This window comes from Bos grunniens, chromosome 4 (assembly GCF_055505025.1).
Source record: "Bos grunniens cultivar Pamir isolate PY7600 chromosome 4, Bosgru_T2T1.0, whole genome shotgun sequence".
NCBI classification, from domain to species: domain Eukaryota; kingdom Metazoa; phylum Chordata; class Mammalia; order Artiodactyla; family Bovidae; genus Bos; species Bos grunniens.
Window position 1 is genome coordinate 75,577,447 of NC_141168.1, and position 15,516 is coordinate 75,592,962.

The 15,516-nt window shown below is 40.2% G+C and overlaps 1 protein-coding gene across 2 annotated transcripts in view; it reads left to right on the plus strand.

The window, feature by feature from the left end:
- The window catches only part of RELN (reelin), a 557,372-nt gene that overhangs the window by 503,054 nt on the left and 38,802 nt on the right, over positions 1 to 15,516 (plus strand). For both annotated transcript variants that reach the window (XM_086397037.1, XM_086397038.1), the window contains exons 47-49: positions 10,071 to 10,211; positions 11,741 to 11,918; positions 13,335 to 13,528. In XM_086397037.1, the coding sequence (XP_086253163.1) occupies positions 10,071 to 10,211; positions 11,741 to 11,918; positions 13,335 to 13,528 (513 nt within the window). The remainder of the gene's footprint in view (positions 1 to 10,070; positions 10,212 to 11,740; positions 11,919 to 13,334; positions 13,529 to 15,516) is intronic.

Genomic DNA, 15,516 nt, shown 5'->3' on the forward strand with positions numbered 1-15,516 from the left:
TGTGACTTGGCTATTTTAAGTCACAGTTTGAATATGATCCATTCCCTTCTACTGGCCCTAATGACCTGACTGATACTACTGTCTTTAAAGATTAACTATTACACTTTGGAAGCCAGGTGGTTTTAGTCACAGCATGGAATGTTCTTAATGTGTGCTGGAAGATTAAAGGAATGGTGATAAGCTCAAGAAGAGGCAAAAAGACTGTGGAAGGATTGGAGTGGTGGAATGGGGTTGGAGGAGACTATACTTTTTGCAGGTAAACACATTTAAAGAGGAGACGTATTTTTCAGCGGCATTCCCACCTACTGTATCTGTAAAGAAAATATCTTATTCTAAGAAAATCATAACTAGCACGATGCTGGATGCTTGGGGCTGGTGCACTGGGACGGCCCAGAGGGATGGTATGGGGAGGGAGGAGGGAGGAGGGTTCGGGATGGGGAACACATGTATACCTGTGGCGGATTCATTTTGATATTTGGCAAAACTAATACAATTATGTAAAGTTTAAAAATAAAATAAAATTAGAAAAAAAGAAAGAAAATCATAACTAAGCATGATGTTTATTGGGTTCATCATGAAGAAATATTCAAGGAAATCACAAGTTCATTTTTTTAATAGATTATTTAAACTTTCTCTGATACTCCATTTCTCTCCATCTTTATTTGTAACTTACCAGTATCATTTGAAAGACTTTTGGCAAGTATTTATATTAGGGAACATCTTGTTTAAATGTTTCAATCGAGTCGAGAAAGTTTTAGACTTCTCTTACATGTCTATCTTCTCATACATCATTTTGATGCTTTGAATATCACTGGTGTAAATTTACCATATTTATGCTAGTGTCTCAGGGCTACAAAACATAAAACAATTTTGCCTGGTATAAACCATGGTACTCTTAATTTTTCACATACAGAATATATTAACATATATGTGGGCATTCAGTTCAGTCACTCAGTCGTGTCCGACTCCTTGCGACCCCATCAACCGGGGGCCTCCCTGACCATCACCAACTCCCGGAGTTTACCCAAACTCATGTCCATTGAGTCAGTGTTGCCATCCAACCATCTCATCCTCTGTTGTCCCCTTCTCCTCCTGCCTTCAATCTTTCCCAAAATCAGGGTCTTTTCAAATGAGTCAGCTTTTTGCATCAGGTGGCCAAGAGTATTGGAGTTTCAGCTTCAACATCAGTCCTTCCAATGAACACCCAGGACTGATCTCCTTTAGGATGGATTGGTTAGACCTCCTTGCAGTCCAAAGGACGCTCAAGAGTCTTCAACACCACAGTTCAAAAGCATCAATTCTTCGGTGCTCAGATTTCTCTATAGTCCAACTCTCACATCCATACATGACTTCTGGAAAAACCATAGCCTTGAGTAGACAAAACTTTGTTGGCAAAATAATTTCTCTGCTTTTTAATATGCTATCTAGGTTTGTCATAACTTTCCTTTCAAGGAGTAAGCATCTTTTAATTTCATGGCTGCAGTCACCATCTGCAGTGATTTTGGAGCCCCACAAAAATAAAGTCTGTCACTGTTTCCATTGTTTCCTCATCTATTTCCCGTGAAGTGATGGGACCAGATGCCATGATCTTCGTTTTCTGAATGTTGACCTTTAAGCAAACTTTTTCACTCTCCACTTTCACTTTCATCAAGAGGCTCTTTAGTTCTTCTTCACTTTCTGCCATAAGGGTGGTGTTATCTGCATATCTGAGGTTATTGATATTTCTCCTGGCAATCTTGACTCCAGCTCGGGCTTCATCCAGCCCAGCGTTTCTCATGATGCACTCTGCTTAAAAGTTAAATAAGCAGGGTGACAATATACAGCCTTGACATACTCCTTTTCCTATTTGGAACCAGTCTGTTGTTTCATGTCCAGTTCTAACTGTTGCTTCCTAACCTGCATACAGGTTTCTCAAGAGGCAGGTCAGGTGGTCTGGTATTCCCATCTCTTTCAGAATTTTCCATAGTTTATTGTGATCCACACAGTCAAAGGCTTCAGCATAGTCAATAAAGCAGAAATAGATGTTTTTCTGGAATTTTCTTGTCTTTTCATTGATCCAACAGATGTTGGTAACTTGATCTCTGGTTCCTCTGCCTTTTCTAAAATCAGCTTGAACATCTGGAAGTTCACGGTTCATGTGTTGCTGAAGCCTGGCTTGGAGAATTTTGAGCATTATTTACTAGCATGTGAGATGAGTGCAATTGTGTGGTAATTTGACCATTCTTTGGCATTGCCTTTCTTTGGGATTGGAATGAAAACTCACCTTTTCCAGTCCTGTGGCCACTGCTGAGTTTTCCAAATTTGCTGGCATATTGAGTGCAGCACTTTCACAGCATCATCTTTTAGGATTTGAAATAGCTCAACTGGAATTCCATCACCTACACTAAATTTGTTCGTAATGATGCTTCCTAAGGCCCACTTGACTTCACATTTCAGGATGTCTGGCTCTAGGTGAGTGATCACACCATGTGAATATCTTTGTTGTGAAGATCTTTTTTGTACAGTTCTTCTGTGTATTCTTGTCACCTCTTCTTAATATCTTCTGCTTCTGTTAGGTCCATACCATTTCTGTCCTTTATCAAGCCCATCTTGCATGAAATATTCCCTTGGTACCTCTGATTTTCTTGAGATCTCTAGTCTTTTCCATTCTTTGTTTTCCTCTATTTCTTTGCACTGATCACTGAGGAGGGCTTTCTTATCTCTCCTTGCTATTCTTTGGAACTCTGCATTCAGATGCTTATATCTTTCCTTTTCTCCTGTGCTTTTCCCTTCTCTTCTTTTCACAGCTATTTGTAAGGCCTCCTCAGACAACCATTATGCTTTTTTACATTTCTTTTTCTTGGGGATGATCTTGATCCCTATCTCCTGTACAGTGTCATGAACCTCTGTCCATAGTTCATCAGGCACTCTGTCTATCAGATCTAGTCCCTTAAATCTATTTCTCATTTCCACTGTATAATCGTAAGGGATTTAATTTAGGTCATACCTGAATGGTCTAGTGATTTTCCCTACTTTCTTCTTTTTAAGTCTGAATTTGGCAATGAGGAGTTCATGATCTCAGCCACAGTCAGCTCCTGGTCTTGTTTTTGCTGACTGTATAGAGCTTCTCCATCTTTGGCTGCAAAGAATATAATCAGTCTGATTTTGGTGTTGTCTTTTCATTGATCCAACAGATGTTGGTAACTTGATCTCTGGTTCCTCTGCCTTTTCTAAAATCAGCTTGAACATCTGGAAGTTCACGGTTCATGTGCTGTATGGCTATATGCTCCGTATATATGCTATATATGGGTTTTAATTGTTTTAACAAATGTATGTCATTCTCCATGAAGTTATTTTGTAAGTTGTAGGAACTTTCTCATATCTGAAGGATGGTCCAGGATCCCTAGGTGGCTCAGTGATAAAGAATCCACCTGCCAGTTTAGGAGCTACAGGAGACACGGGTTCAATCCCTGGGTGGGGAAGATCCCCTGCAGGAGGAAATGGCAACCAACTCTAGTATTCTTGCTTGGGAAATCCCATGGACAGAGGAGCCTGGTGGGCTACAGTCCATAGGAGCACAAACAGTCAGACACAACTGAAGTGACTTGGCACTCACACATGCTTATAGTATAATATAGTATAGTATACTCCCTCCTTGACTGGCAGTCCTCACACCTGTGAGATGAGACAATCTTACAAGACAGTTTCTAAGAGTCATCCTCTCCTTTCCATTCCAACGTGTGCTTGATTTCCTTCTTTTGTTCATAGTTCAGTGTCTTTTTCATCAGAGTGTCCCCCAGAGCAGAGTCTTTGTGCACCCTGTGACATGACACACACCTTTAGAGCCCTTCACAGGTAATTCATTCACACACCTCTTACCAAAGTTCATGCCTCCTTTCTAGAGCCTACTTGTACCTGTTGGTCGTGGGCTGTGATGGTTCAGTTGAGGCTGAGTTGAGCTGATCAATGCTTCTTCCCAGGTGTACACCTATGCGTGGAATTACTAGATCATATGATAACTCTGTATTCAACATTTTGAGAAACTGATGACCTGTTTTCCCACAGCATCTAGGAGGAGCATATGAGGGTTCACATTTCTTCACATCCTTGCCAACACTTGTTACTTCCATCTTTTTATCACAGTCATCATAGGATGATGACTGTTCAACTCAAAATATCGAATAGAGAGTTACCACATTAACTAGTAAATCCACTCATAGGTGTACACCTGGGAAGAGGCATGGGTTGGCTCAGCTCAGCCTCAACTGAACCATCACAGCCCATGACCTACAGATACAAGTAGGCTCTAGAAAGGAGGCATGAGATATAAGCTTCAGAAAGTTATATCTAACTGTGGTTTGAATTTGCATTTGGCAGGTGACACTAGTGGTAAAGAACCCACCTGCCAATGCAGGAGACGTAAGAGACACACCAGTTTATTCCCCGAGTGAGGAAGATCCCCTGGAGGAGGGCATGGCCACCCACTCCAGTATTCTTGCCTGGAGAATCCCCATGGACAGAGGAACCTGGAGGGCTACAGTCCATAGGGTTGCAAAGAGTTGGACATGACTTAAGCTCCTGAGCACTCGATGACTAATGTTTTGCATCTTTTCATGCATTTATTGGCCATTTATGTATCTTCTTTGGAGTTTTCTCCACTTTTGTCTAACACAGAGAAATAGAGTCATGGAGGAAATTTTATGCCCAATAGAAATAAAAGGTCTTGATGAGCAAGGCAAATATGGGACACATTTTGAAATAAGACAGACACTGTAGAGCCTCTAACTCAATCTCAGAGTGCCAAAGGTTTCAACTCTGACATTGAATAGCAGAAATCAGGATAGACTTGTGTGTATATACAGCAGCAATAGGCAGGCACAGCTGTCCACAAATAAAAAACTGTTCTATTTTAGGGATAATGGTAGGAATAAGATTATTTTGTACAGGTTTATATAGAGTTTTGAAGGGTTTGCTTATTGAGAGTACAGAGTAATAATGAACCAATAGATCCTTGCCTTGTCTCGGTTTTGTGAGTAAATCAATATGACTTAGGGCACTGGGCTTTAACATCATCATTAGTAGAATTGGAAGATTGGCTATATTTTCTAGTCTCAAATATTTTATGTATCTCTGAGAGTAAAGAAAACATCAGGGAAGAGTGAAAAAGCTTATTAAAAATTATATATTGTTTCTATCAAAGAACTTTTTTTCATGATGATGGTGAAGTCTCATCAGGACTTCATAAGCAGACATAGCCATTTTGAAGAAAAGAACAGATATAAAAGACCCTGAAGTAAATATCAAAATTCATTAAAAGGTGTGTAGACAGTGTGGGAAAAGTTTCCTTGGAAGAGCAATGATGGAAACCATACTATTGACAACAACATTTTAACTGCTTAGCAATGGATGTTTAATTATTTATGCAACACTTATGGAGCACTTACTATGTGATGTAAATGGAGAGGAAATGATATAAATTCAGAAAAGATCCAAGGAGAGGCCTTTCAATGATGTGGAAAAAGGAGAAATCTGCTCTGGGGCCATTTTCCCCACAACTCCAGGAGCAGCAGCTGATGGTGGCTATCATTATAAGAAGCTTCAGGATAAATAATGACACCTGCCAAGGGACTTCACCAAGACACTTTCAAGTCTTGGTAAACATGAACTAATTAAAGTTCACAACACCACTGTGAGGTGGAAAGTAGCATTTTCCTAGTTTTACGGACAGGGAAGTGTCAGCATGTAAACATAAGTGATTTGGCCCCTTTACATAGTGAAGCTGTGACAAGACAGTAAGAAGTTCTGGAAGTTCAACTTTCAGACTTTCATTTTCGACTTACCTTCCAATTCATCCCTTAGTGAAAGTGTTGCCTTTTCTTATAAGACTATATTGGACAGTGTATGTACCCGTTTTACAGGGCAGATACAGTTATTTCCAAGAATATAAAATCATTACATTTGAGATGAGGGCCCTATAAATCATCTAATTTAACCCCCTTTTTAAATGTATTAAGTTACTCACCATGAGCATAGAATTTACTACGACCAGAATATAGATTAAAGTGAAAGTGAAGTCGCTCAGTCGTGTCCGACTCTTTGCGACCCCATGGACTGTAGTCTACCAGACTCCTCCATCCATGGGATTTTCCAGGCAAGAATACTGGAGTGGGTTGCCATTTCCTTCTCCAAGAGATCTTCCCAACCCAGGGATTGAACTCCAGTCTCCTGCATTGTAGGCAGACACTTTACTGTCTGAGCCACCAGGGAATATAGATTAGAGCCCTTATTTATCTTGACTTTCATTGACCAACTCTGATTTTCACACATTCTATGCATAATATTCTACTGTTTCCTTTTCTGTGGAATGCTGCAAAATTGTACAAACTGAAAGTGTCATGATCAGAAGTCCCCATGAAAGCTATCAACCTAAACAGTACATCTGGCTCTTAAATCTTCTGTAAGTCTGTTAAGTGGCTACCTGGACTATGATCAGCACAGCCAGTGAGTGATCAGAAAACCAGCCCATGCTACACAGCTCTGCCATCTCCTAACTCTTAGGAAGATCTCCCTCACTTTCAGTTCAGTTCAGTTCAGTCGCTCAGTCGAGTCCGACTCTTTGCGACCCCATAAATAGCACTACGCCAGGCCTCCCTGTCCATCACCAACTTCCGGAGTTCACTCAAACTCACGTCCATCGAGTCAGTGATGCCATCCAGCCATCTCATCCTCTGTCGTCCCCTTCTCCTCCTGCCCCCAATCCCTCCCAGCATCAGAGTCTTTTCCAATGAGTCAGTTCTTTGCATGAGGTGGCCAAAGTATTGGAGTTTCAGCTTTAGCATCAGTCCTTCCAATGAACACCCAGGACTGATCTCCTTTAGAAAGGACTGGTTGGATCTCCTTGCAATCCAAGGGACTCTCAAGAGTCTTCTCCAACACCACAGTTCAAAACCATCAATTCTTCGGTGCTCAACTTTCTTCACAGTCCAACTCTCACATCCATACATGACCACAGGAAAAACCATAGCCTTGACTAGATGGACCTTTGTTTTAGCAGTCATCAAATCACTGTCCCCTCCACCACTGACCCCCAGCTCTTGCTCATACACTCTCAAGACTTCTATTCAAATTTTCCTGGCCACCTTTATTGCTACCAGTTTAACATTCTCTCAGTAAGTGTGCATGAAGCCCCATCTATAGGAGTCATCAACAATAAACTGATAAATAAGGAAAACAACAGAGGAAATAATGCATAAGTAAGGCTCTTTTAATAAAAGGTGAGAAGAGCTATGATAAAAGGTGATGAGCTAGTCAAAATGTCCATTATCATGTCTACAAATAATAAATACTGAAGAGGGTGTAGAGATAAGGGAGCCCTCCTACACTCTTAGTAGGAATGTAAATTGGTACAGCCACTATGGAAAACAGTTTGGAGATGTCTTAAAAAACTAAAAATAGAGATACCGTATCATCCAGCTATTCCACTTCTGGGCATATATCTGGAAAATATGAAGACTCCAACTCAGAAAGATACACACACCCCATTGTAGTACTATTACAATAACCAAGACATGAAAGCAAACTAAACGCCCCTTGACAGATGAATGGATAAACAAGATGTGGTATACACACACACACAATGGAATGTTGCTGTTCAGTCACTTAGCCATGTCCTACTCTTTGCGACCCCATGGACTGCAGCACATCAGGCTTCCTTGTCCATCACCAACCCCCTGAGCTTGCTCAAACTCTTGTCTATTGAGTCAGTGATGCCATCCAACTATCTAGTCCTCTGTCATCCCCTTCTCCTCCCACCTTCTATCTTTCCCAGCTTCAAGGTCTTTTCTAATGAGCTGGCTCTTCACAGCAGGTGGCCAAAGTATTGGAACTTCAGTTCAGCATCAGTCCTTCCCTGAATATCCAGGGTTGATTTCCTTTAGAATTGACTGGTTTGATCTCCTAGCAGTCCAAGGGACTCTCAAGAGTCTTCTCCAACACAACAGTTTGAAAGCATCAAATTCTTCGACCCTCAGCCTTCTTTGTGGTCCAGCTCTCACATCCATACATGACTACTGGAAAAACCATAGCTTTGACTATATGGACCTTTGACTATATGGCAAATAACTATATCACTACAATTGTTATAAATACTATGAAAGGAAAAGAACTTTTTGCTATGGAAGAAATGTAATTTTTAAAGGGCTCTGAAAAAATATTTCTCTATGCGGACCTGACCTTTTCTCTTAGATGTAAAGGATACAAGGGTTAACCGGGCAGAGACAAAAGAAAAACATGCCGGCAGAAGGGAGGCAAGAATGTGGGGTGCCTTGTGAGCTGAGAGGATGAGCAAGGCTCCAGAATTAAGTAGCGAGGCTAGGGGGGTAAAGGAGAGGGCTCAGCTCAGGCAGAGCCTCGTGGACCAAAGAGGAGCTTGCGGTTGAAGTTAAATGCAATAAGAAGTGACAGGAGGGTTTTAGGTCAACTTTTCTCTGCTGAGAGGAACAGATGGGAGCTGGCGAAACAGGTTGTGAAGAAATGAGTGTGTAGATGCTCAGTAAAGAAATATCGAATGATTTATTTTCAGAGTGAAGATTTGAGTTCTGTTTCTTTTCTATTTTCTAAACTTAATACATGCTAAGTTGCTCAGTCGTGTCCAACTCTATGTGATCCCATGGACTGAAGCCTGCCAGGCTCCTCTGTTCATGGGGATTCTCCAGGCAAGAATAGTGGAGTGGGTTGCCATGCCCTTCTCCAGGGGATCTTTCCTACCCAGGGATCAAACCGATGTCTCTTGGGTCTCCTATATTGTCAGGAGGTTCTTTACCACTAGCACCACCTGGAAAGCCCAAATTTAATATATATGAGTTCAATTAGAAAATTTTAAATTCTTGTTATTTGGCATTTGGTCCTGCCTAAAACAGATATCTTTCAGTCACGTGGTTAACATATCTCTTAATGACAAAAATACATGAATCCATGAAACAAAAGTTGCTTTGGCTAATTATTTCCGCCATGCTCTTTGAATGTTTAAGCGCACTTGAGCCTCAGGCATTGTTTGGATTTTACTGCCATCTAGTGGCTGTTGCCCAGAAAATCCCATGGACGGAGGAACCTGGTAGGCTGCAGTCCATGGGGTTGCTAAGAGTCCGACACGACTGAGCGACTTCACTTTCACTTTCCACTTTCATGCATTGGAGAAGGAAATGGCAACCCACTCCAGTGTTCTTGCCTGGAGAATCCCATGGATGGAGAAGCCTGGTAGGCTGCAGTCCATGGGGTTGCATAGAGTCGGACACGACTGAAGCAACTTAGTAGTAGTAGTAGTAGTAGTGTCTCTAAACACATAAGTTTATTTGTGTTTCTGAACAAGACACTCCTCCCAAGCTATGCAAGTGAGCAAATAAATTTCTGTTTATGTAGTGGGAGAATCTCTGTTTGAGTTTTATTTATATTGCATTTAAATCATCATAAAGTAAGTCTGATCTTACTACCCTCTCTTTTGTCTGTCTAGTTATCTAGGGTTTCATTGATCCTTCGGACTTAAACCCCCACTGTCTTCCTAAGGCTCTCATTGTGAGAATTCCTCCAAAATGTTATGTGAGGCCTATCAGTGTGCCCCCTGCACAAAAGCATCTGACCTTAGGTAGCATGGGGTAGTTGAAACCCTCTCACCAAGTCAAATGCAGAGAGCTTGTGCCTGCTTAAGGACAAACATCTTTTCCTAAAATGCAAATATAAGTTAGCAGCAGACCTGGTGTCCCTTCACAGTGGTTTCCACCCAAAATTCAGGGTTCACTGGCTCCCTGAGGCTACTGGTTTTACCATTAGTTTTAGTTTCTGTTTTAATCTGTTTTTACAAGGCTCAGAAATATCATTGGCCCAAAATGTATTCTCAAGCTATTGCAGTTCAATTTGGCTTGGTTTTATTAATCAAAGTTGGGCAAAGAACACTGCCATTACCAACACTTTCTTCAGAATACAGGCAAGGGTATACATACATTTGTGTTACATTCCTCCATGCACTTGTTTAAACATATCAAAACACGTTCTTTTGTCCACCACATCCTTCATTATAATTTTATTTCTCTTCAAAGGTCCCAAGCCACTCGTTTCCGTTGGCATCAGCCAGCTCCTTTTGACAAGCAGCAGACGTGGGCAATAGATAATGTCTATATCGGGGATGGCTGCATAGATATGTGTGGTGGCCATGGAAGGTGCATCCAAGGAAACTGTGTGTAAGTAGGCTTTTTTCTTTCTTCTGTAGAAAGTCCCTGACTCACATTCCAGCCAGATTTTTCTGAAACTGGTTTTTGAATCACTCCCAAACTGCCTTAAGTTATATGTATTTTTCCTGAAATCTGACATTGAGCTAACTATGAAGTTTATGGCTATAGAATCTTCATTCTTGGTTAGAGATTAGGAACTGAACAATAGCTATCATTTAAGGAGAAGGCTGAGTTATAATTGACTGTTTTATTTTCTTCTGTGTTTTTGTGATACACCTGAGACTTGAGAAAAATATTAAAAGAGGTTCAAGAGTTCAGCATATTCTAACTGAAAATAATACATCATAAGTATTTTTCTCACTTAGGTCTGAATGTATATGTAATGATGTGTATTACTTGTGGTTTGAATGGTATTCCTATGTTATTTGCATAAGAAAGTATATAAATTCCTGATCAATTTGCCAGGTGTATTTCATGGAGAGACCTGGGATTTTACTCTTATAGAGCCTTAGCATCTTTGGAAGGATCTAAACAAAGTGTGTGTGTGTGTGTGTGTGTGTGTTGTATACTACGGGGCTCTGTGCTTTATTTTCAAAGACTCTACTGTTAGATGGGGTAGTATGAATGAAGATCATGATAAAGAATTCACGTTTCCCTTCTCCATTAATCTCTGCACACCTGGGAAGTCTTTCTTTTGATTAATGATTCTAGCCCATATCAACCATGACCTCTGCAACCCCAGAGCTTCCCAGTCCTATATTCATATTTCTTCCCACATTGAACAGAGAATTCAATCCTGTGGTCAGAGATGGCAGATGCTATCCAAAGTGCCCTTTGCTATTTGGAACCTGGCCTCTTGAATTCCTGATTGGCCCAAAGTCTCTGTTAAAAAGCCTGATTTCATAAATTATTAGGACCAACCAGGCTAGTTTGGTATCTGCAGTTGCTTATCAGCCATCCAGAGCTGTGTCACGTAGGGACTGGGCTTTAGTGAATTCTTTCAGGTTGCTTCTTTCTTTCCACCTGTAAGCCCAAGTCACTAATTTAAGAAAGCCTAGAGGCAGTTACAGAGAAGACAATGGCACCCCACTCCAGTACTCTTGCCTGGAAAATCCCATGGACGGAGGAGTCTGGTAGGCTGCCTTCTATGGGGTCGCACAGAGTCAGACACGACTGAAGCGACTTCATTTTCACTTTTCACTTTCACACATCGGAGAAGGAAATGGCAACCCACTCCAGTGCTATTGCCTGGAGAATCTCAGGGACAGGGGAGCCTGGTGGGCTGCCGTCTATGGGGTCGCACAGAGTCGGACACGACTGAAGCGACTTAGCAGCAGCAGCAGACGTAGTTAATTCACTGCTTATTTCTAACCTAAAGCACTGTTAAGGAGAGCAGCTGAATTACGGCAAACTCTGTGAAGATAACTAATCTTTCATCATCTTGGACTAGGAAAAGGATTTGGCCTCACTAATTTGAGAGCACGCTTGCAGGGCCTGTGTTTGATGCTGACTTTTCTTTACTCTTTCTCCACTCCCAGCTGTGACGAGCAGTGGGGTGGCCTGTACTGTGATGAGCCTGAGACCTCTCTTCCAACTCAACTCAAAGACAACTTCAATCGGGCCCCATCTAACCAGAACTGGCTGACTGTGAATGGAGGGAAATTAAGTACCGTGTGTGGAGCTGTGGCTTCAGGAATGGCTCTTCATTTCAGTGGGGTCAGTGTTTGGTTGCTGTTTATTCATTTTTGCATCCTCTGAGTTCCTCCCCCTCCCAAAACTGACTCTCTTTTGAAGTTTAATCGACAAACAAGTTGCAGAGTTAGAAACTCTAAATGCACAAACTTAATGTGAACTCACAACTTTCTACAAATCAGAAAATGCTAATCATTTTCAACATTTTCCTGTCACAAATCAGTTTTGACAATTTAACTATGCAGGGTGGTGTCAGTACAGGTATATTTAAGTGCACATTTTTTAAAAAAGGATTTAAATGAATTTCCACCCTGGGATAGAGAGCTTGCACAATGTGTGAGGGTCTTCCATCTGGATGATATTCTAATTGAAAATTCCTGAGCTTGCAACAGATTTAGGATTTAAGGAGCCAAAAATCTGGAAAATGAGCTTTGATGTTTCCTGAATTTATTAACAATAATTAACCCCTTATATAACTTACCCAAGCAAGAATAACTTTGTAATTTCTAGACATTTATATTTATAGCAGATTATTTTGTGAACGATAGCAGCAATGTTAGAAAATTGCTTTGAGAAATTTTATAATCATTCTGCACTGCTGCCAAAGATGACTTGTTTAAAAGTAGAATTTCTCCAGTAGTATGATTAAATACCTTTCATAGGTAAATTTAATTTTTAAAAATTGCAAATTCACTGTCAGTTATTTGTTTCCCTACCACACCCTACCTTAGAGTTTTTTGTACCAATGAAGTGTACTAGTATTTTAGCCCAAGAGTAGCAACAGAACATACAGCATACAGAATTTTTATAATCATCAACAGTGGTTAAGAATGCAGTGTTCACAATACTCTTTCTTCTCTAGTATTAACTTAGATGGAACTCTGATACCTAGTTTTCCTCATAGTTTCACCTATTAATAAGAAACAACTACTTATCTATGTTAATGAATTAATATAGAAAATATTAAAATCAACTGTAAAAGTTTAAAAAGCTTACAACTAGTATTGCTAATTATAATTAAGTTGTATTTTTGAACATCATTTTAAAATTCCATATGAAAATAGTCATCTCAATGCACTATTTTGTTAATAGCCAATGCCTTTTTAAAAATCTAACAGATACCTATAAATAACTAGAAATAAAATAGTTACTTTAATTCCAGCTCTCCTATTGCTTAGAAAAAAAACAAGAGAATCTCCTTAGAATACATTGCCCTTTGTAAGTTCTAATATTAAAATTTCAAAATTCAGCATATGTTTGCTGTGTACCTACTGTGCGCTAGAGACCATATAGAAGCTAGTATAGTAGGAAAAATTATAAGAAAATCATTACTGCAGTACTGTATGAGCTGTATTACAAAAGAAAGGATGGAAGCCAAAGAACACCTGGAACCTGTCATGACGATTCCTTATCACCGTATCGGTGCATTCTGCTTCTTAGGGCTGCAGTCGGCTATTGGTCACCGTGGATCTAAACCTTACGAATGCTGAGTTTATCCAGTTTTACTTCATGTATGGATGCCTGATCACACCAAACAACCGTAACCAAGGTGTTCTTTTAGAATACTCTGTCAATGGAGGCATTACCTGGAACCTACTAATGGAAATCTTCTATGACCAGTACAGTAAACCTGGGTTTGTATTCTGTTTTATCTCTAATAACTAGTACGTTGAGCAACATTGCTTGATAAGATCTGCCAGCAATCTGTCACAGGGACAACAGGGAGACCTGAACCACACTCACCACTAGAGGATGCCCCTGAGACAAACTTGAGGATAAGGTTTCTGAGCTGGATAAACAACTGGTTTGGGTTTTTTTATTTCAAGAACAAGTAGTTTGTAAATTTTAAAATAGATAAATACACAATCAAATGCCAGTAATGAATAGACCCATTACAAAAAAACCATATAAATTAATGAATATATAATTAAGTTCAACAACATTTTGGGAAAATGGAAACAAAAAAACAGTTTGTTCACATAGTGTTCACTCCATTTTAGGGACTTGGAAGCTAGAAAATAAACACATTGTCTTCTCCAAAATAAACACAATAAAATGTAAATATCCTTAAGAAGCCTAGAGTCTCTTTTTACATTTCTTACTGAAAAATCCTGAATAAACACAATGTATGTGTCATTTTTAAGAATATATTCTTGAAGGGCAAAAATACAATGTGACCAATTAGAAAAGCCAAAAGGTTCGTAAAAAAGAAAAGAACATTTAATAAAATAGTAGGAGGAGAAGAATATGGAAGAGAAGGATGAGAGAAGAGAAAAAGAGAAGGTTGGAGGAAAGATGAAAGAGCGGATGGGAAGAGAAGGAGAGGAGGAATGATTGTAGCCCAAATAAAAGACAGAAAAAAATGAGAAACATAGATAATCCTTCAGTGCATGGCAAGCCAGATACCAGCTAAAAATTAGGTAAAATAAAAGTAATTGAGAATCTTGTAAATGATCATTGAAATGCAATGTATCAGTCAAGATACTGATACATTGATACTGATACTGTAATTCACAGCTGAACCTGTGAATTACAGAATTCCTAAAATAACTTGGAAGTTTTTTTTCCTTCTCTTAATATAAGTTAGATCCAGAAGGAAGCTGCCCAGAGATGCTCCAGTGGTTTCACCAGGACTAGAGACCCAGGTCGGAGAAGGCAATGGCACCCCACTCCAGTACTCCTGCCTGGAAAATCCCATGGATGGAGGAGCCTGGAAGTCTGCAGTCCATGGAGTCGCTGAGGGTCGGACATGACTGAGCGACTTCACTTTCACTTTTCACTTTCATGCATTGGACAAGGAAATGGCAACCCACTCCAGTGTTCTTGCCTGGAGAATCCCAGGGACGGGGGAGCCTGATGGGCTGCCGTCTGTGGGGTCGCACAGAGTCAGACACGACTGAAGCAACTTAGCAGTAGCAGCAGAGACCCAGGTTCTTGCTAGCTGGTACTTCTGCCACACTCTACACTTGACCTACACAGCATGGTCCAAAAGAACCCACATTCCAGCTCACAAGCAAAAGGATGGGGCAAGAGCAGTGTGCTCTCTCTCTTTAAAGACATTTCCTAACACTTGCCTACACTTTCTTTCGCATTCCAATAGCCAGAACTTTGTCACAGCGACACACCCATATGCAAGGGAATCTGGACATGTTGTCTTTATTCTGGGTGACTATTTGCCTCACTAAGAAGATGAGTTCCTAACATGAAGGGAGAATGGGAATATGGCAGTTGAGGAAATGCCAGCAGTCTCTGCCATAAACAAACATTTTAAATCCTACACATGCATTAAAGTTGGACACCAATAAAGGATTCCAAGTGAAACTAAGTGGTACACATTGTAATAGTGCAAAAAAACTGTGCTCACCTATTAGTAGAAGATGGGAGATGAGCCAAGTAAACTATTTATGAAGGAAGTTATAATGTGTCTCATGTACGAGCTTCTGAACACTTAAACAACATAATAGACAGAGAAAAGGAAGTTATGTTTCTATAGGGTAAAAGCATAACTTTCCAATCCACTTTAGTTCTCTGAAGGAGAAACAAATTCACCAAGGTAGGAACAGTGGTCATAATTTATTTACACTTTCAGCAGCCTTAGATAAATTTCCACTCCAAAGGTCTT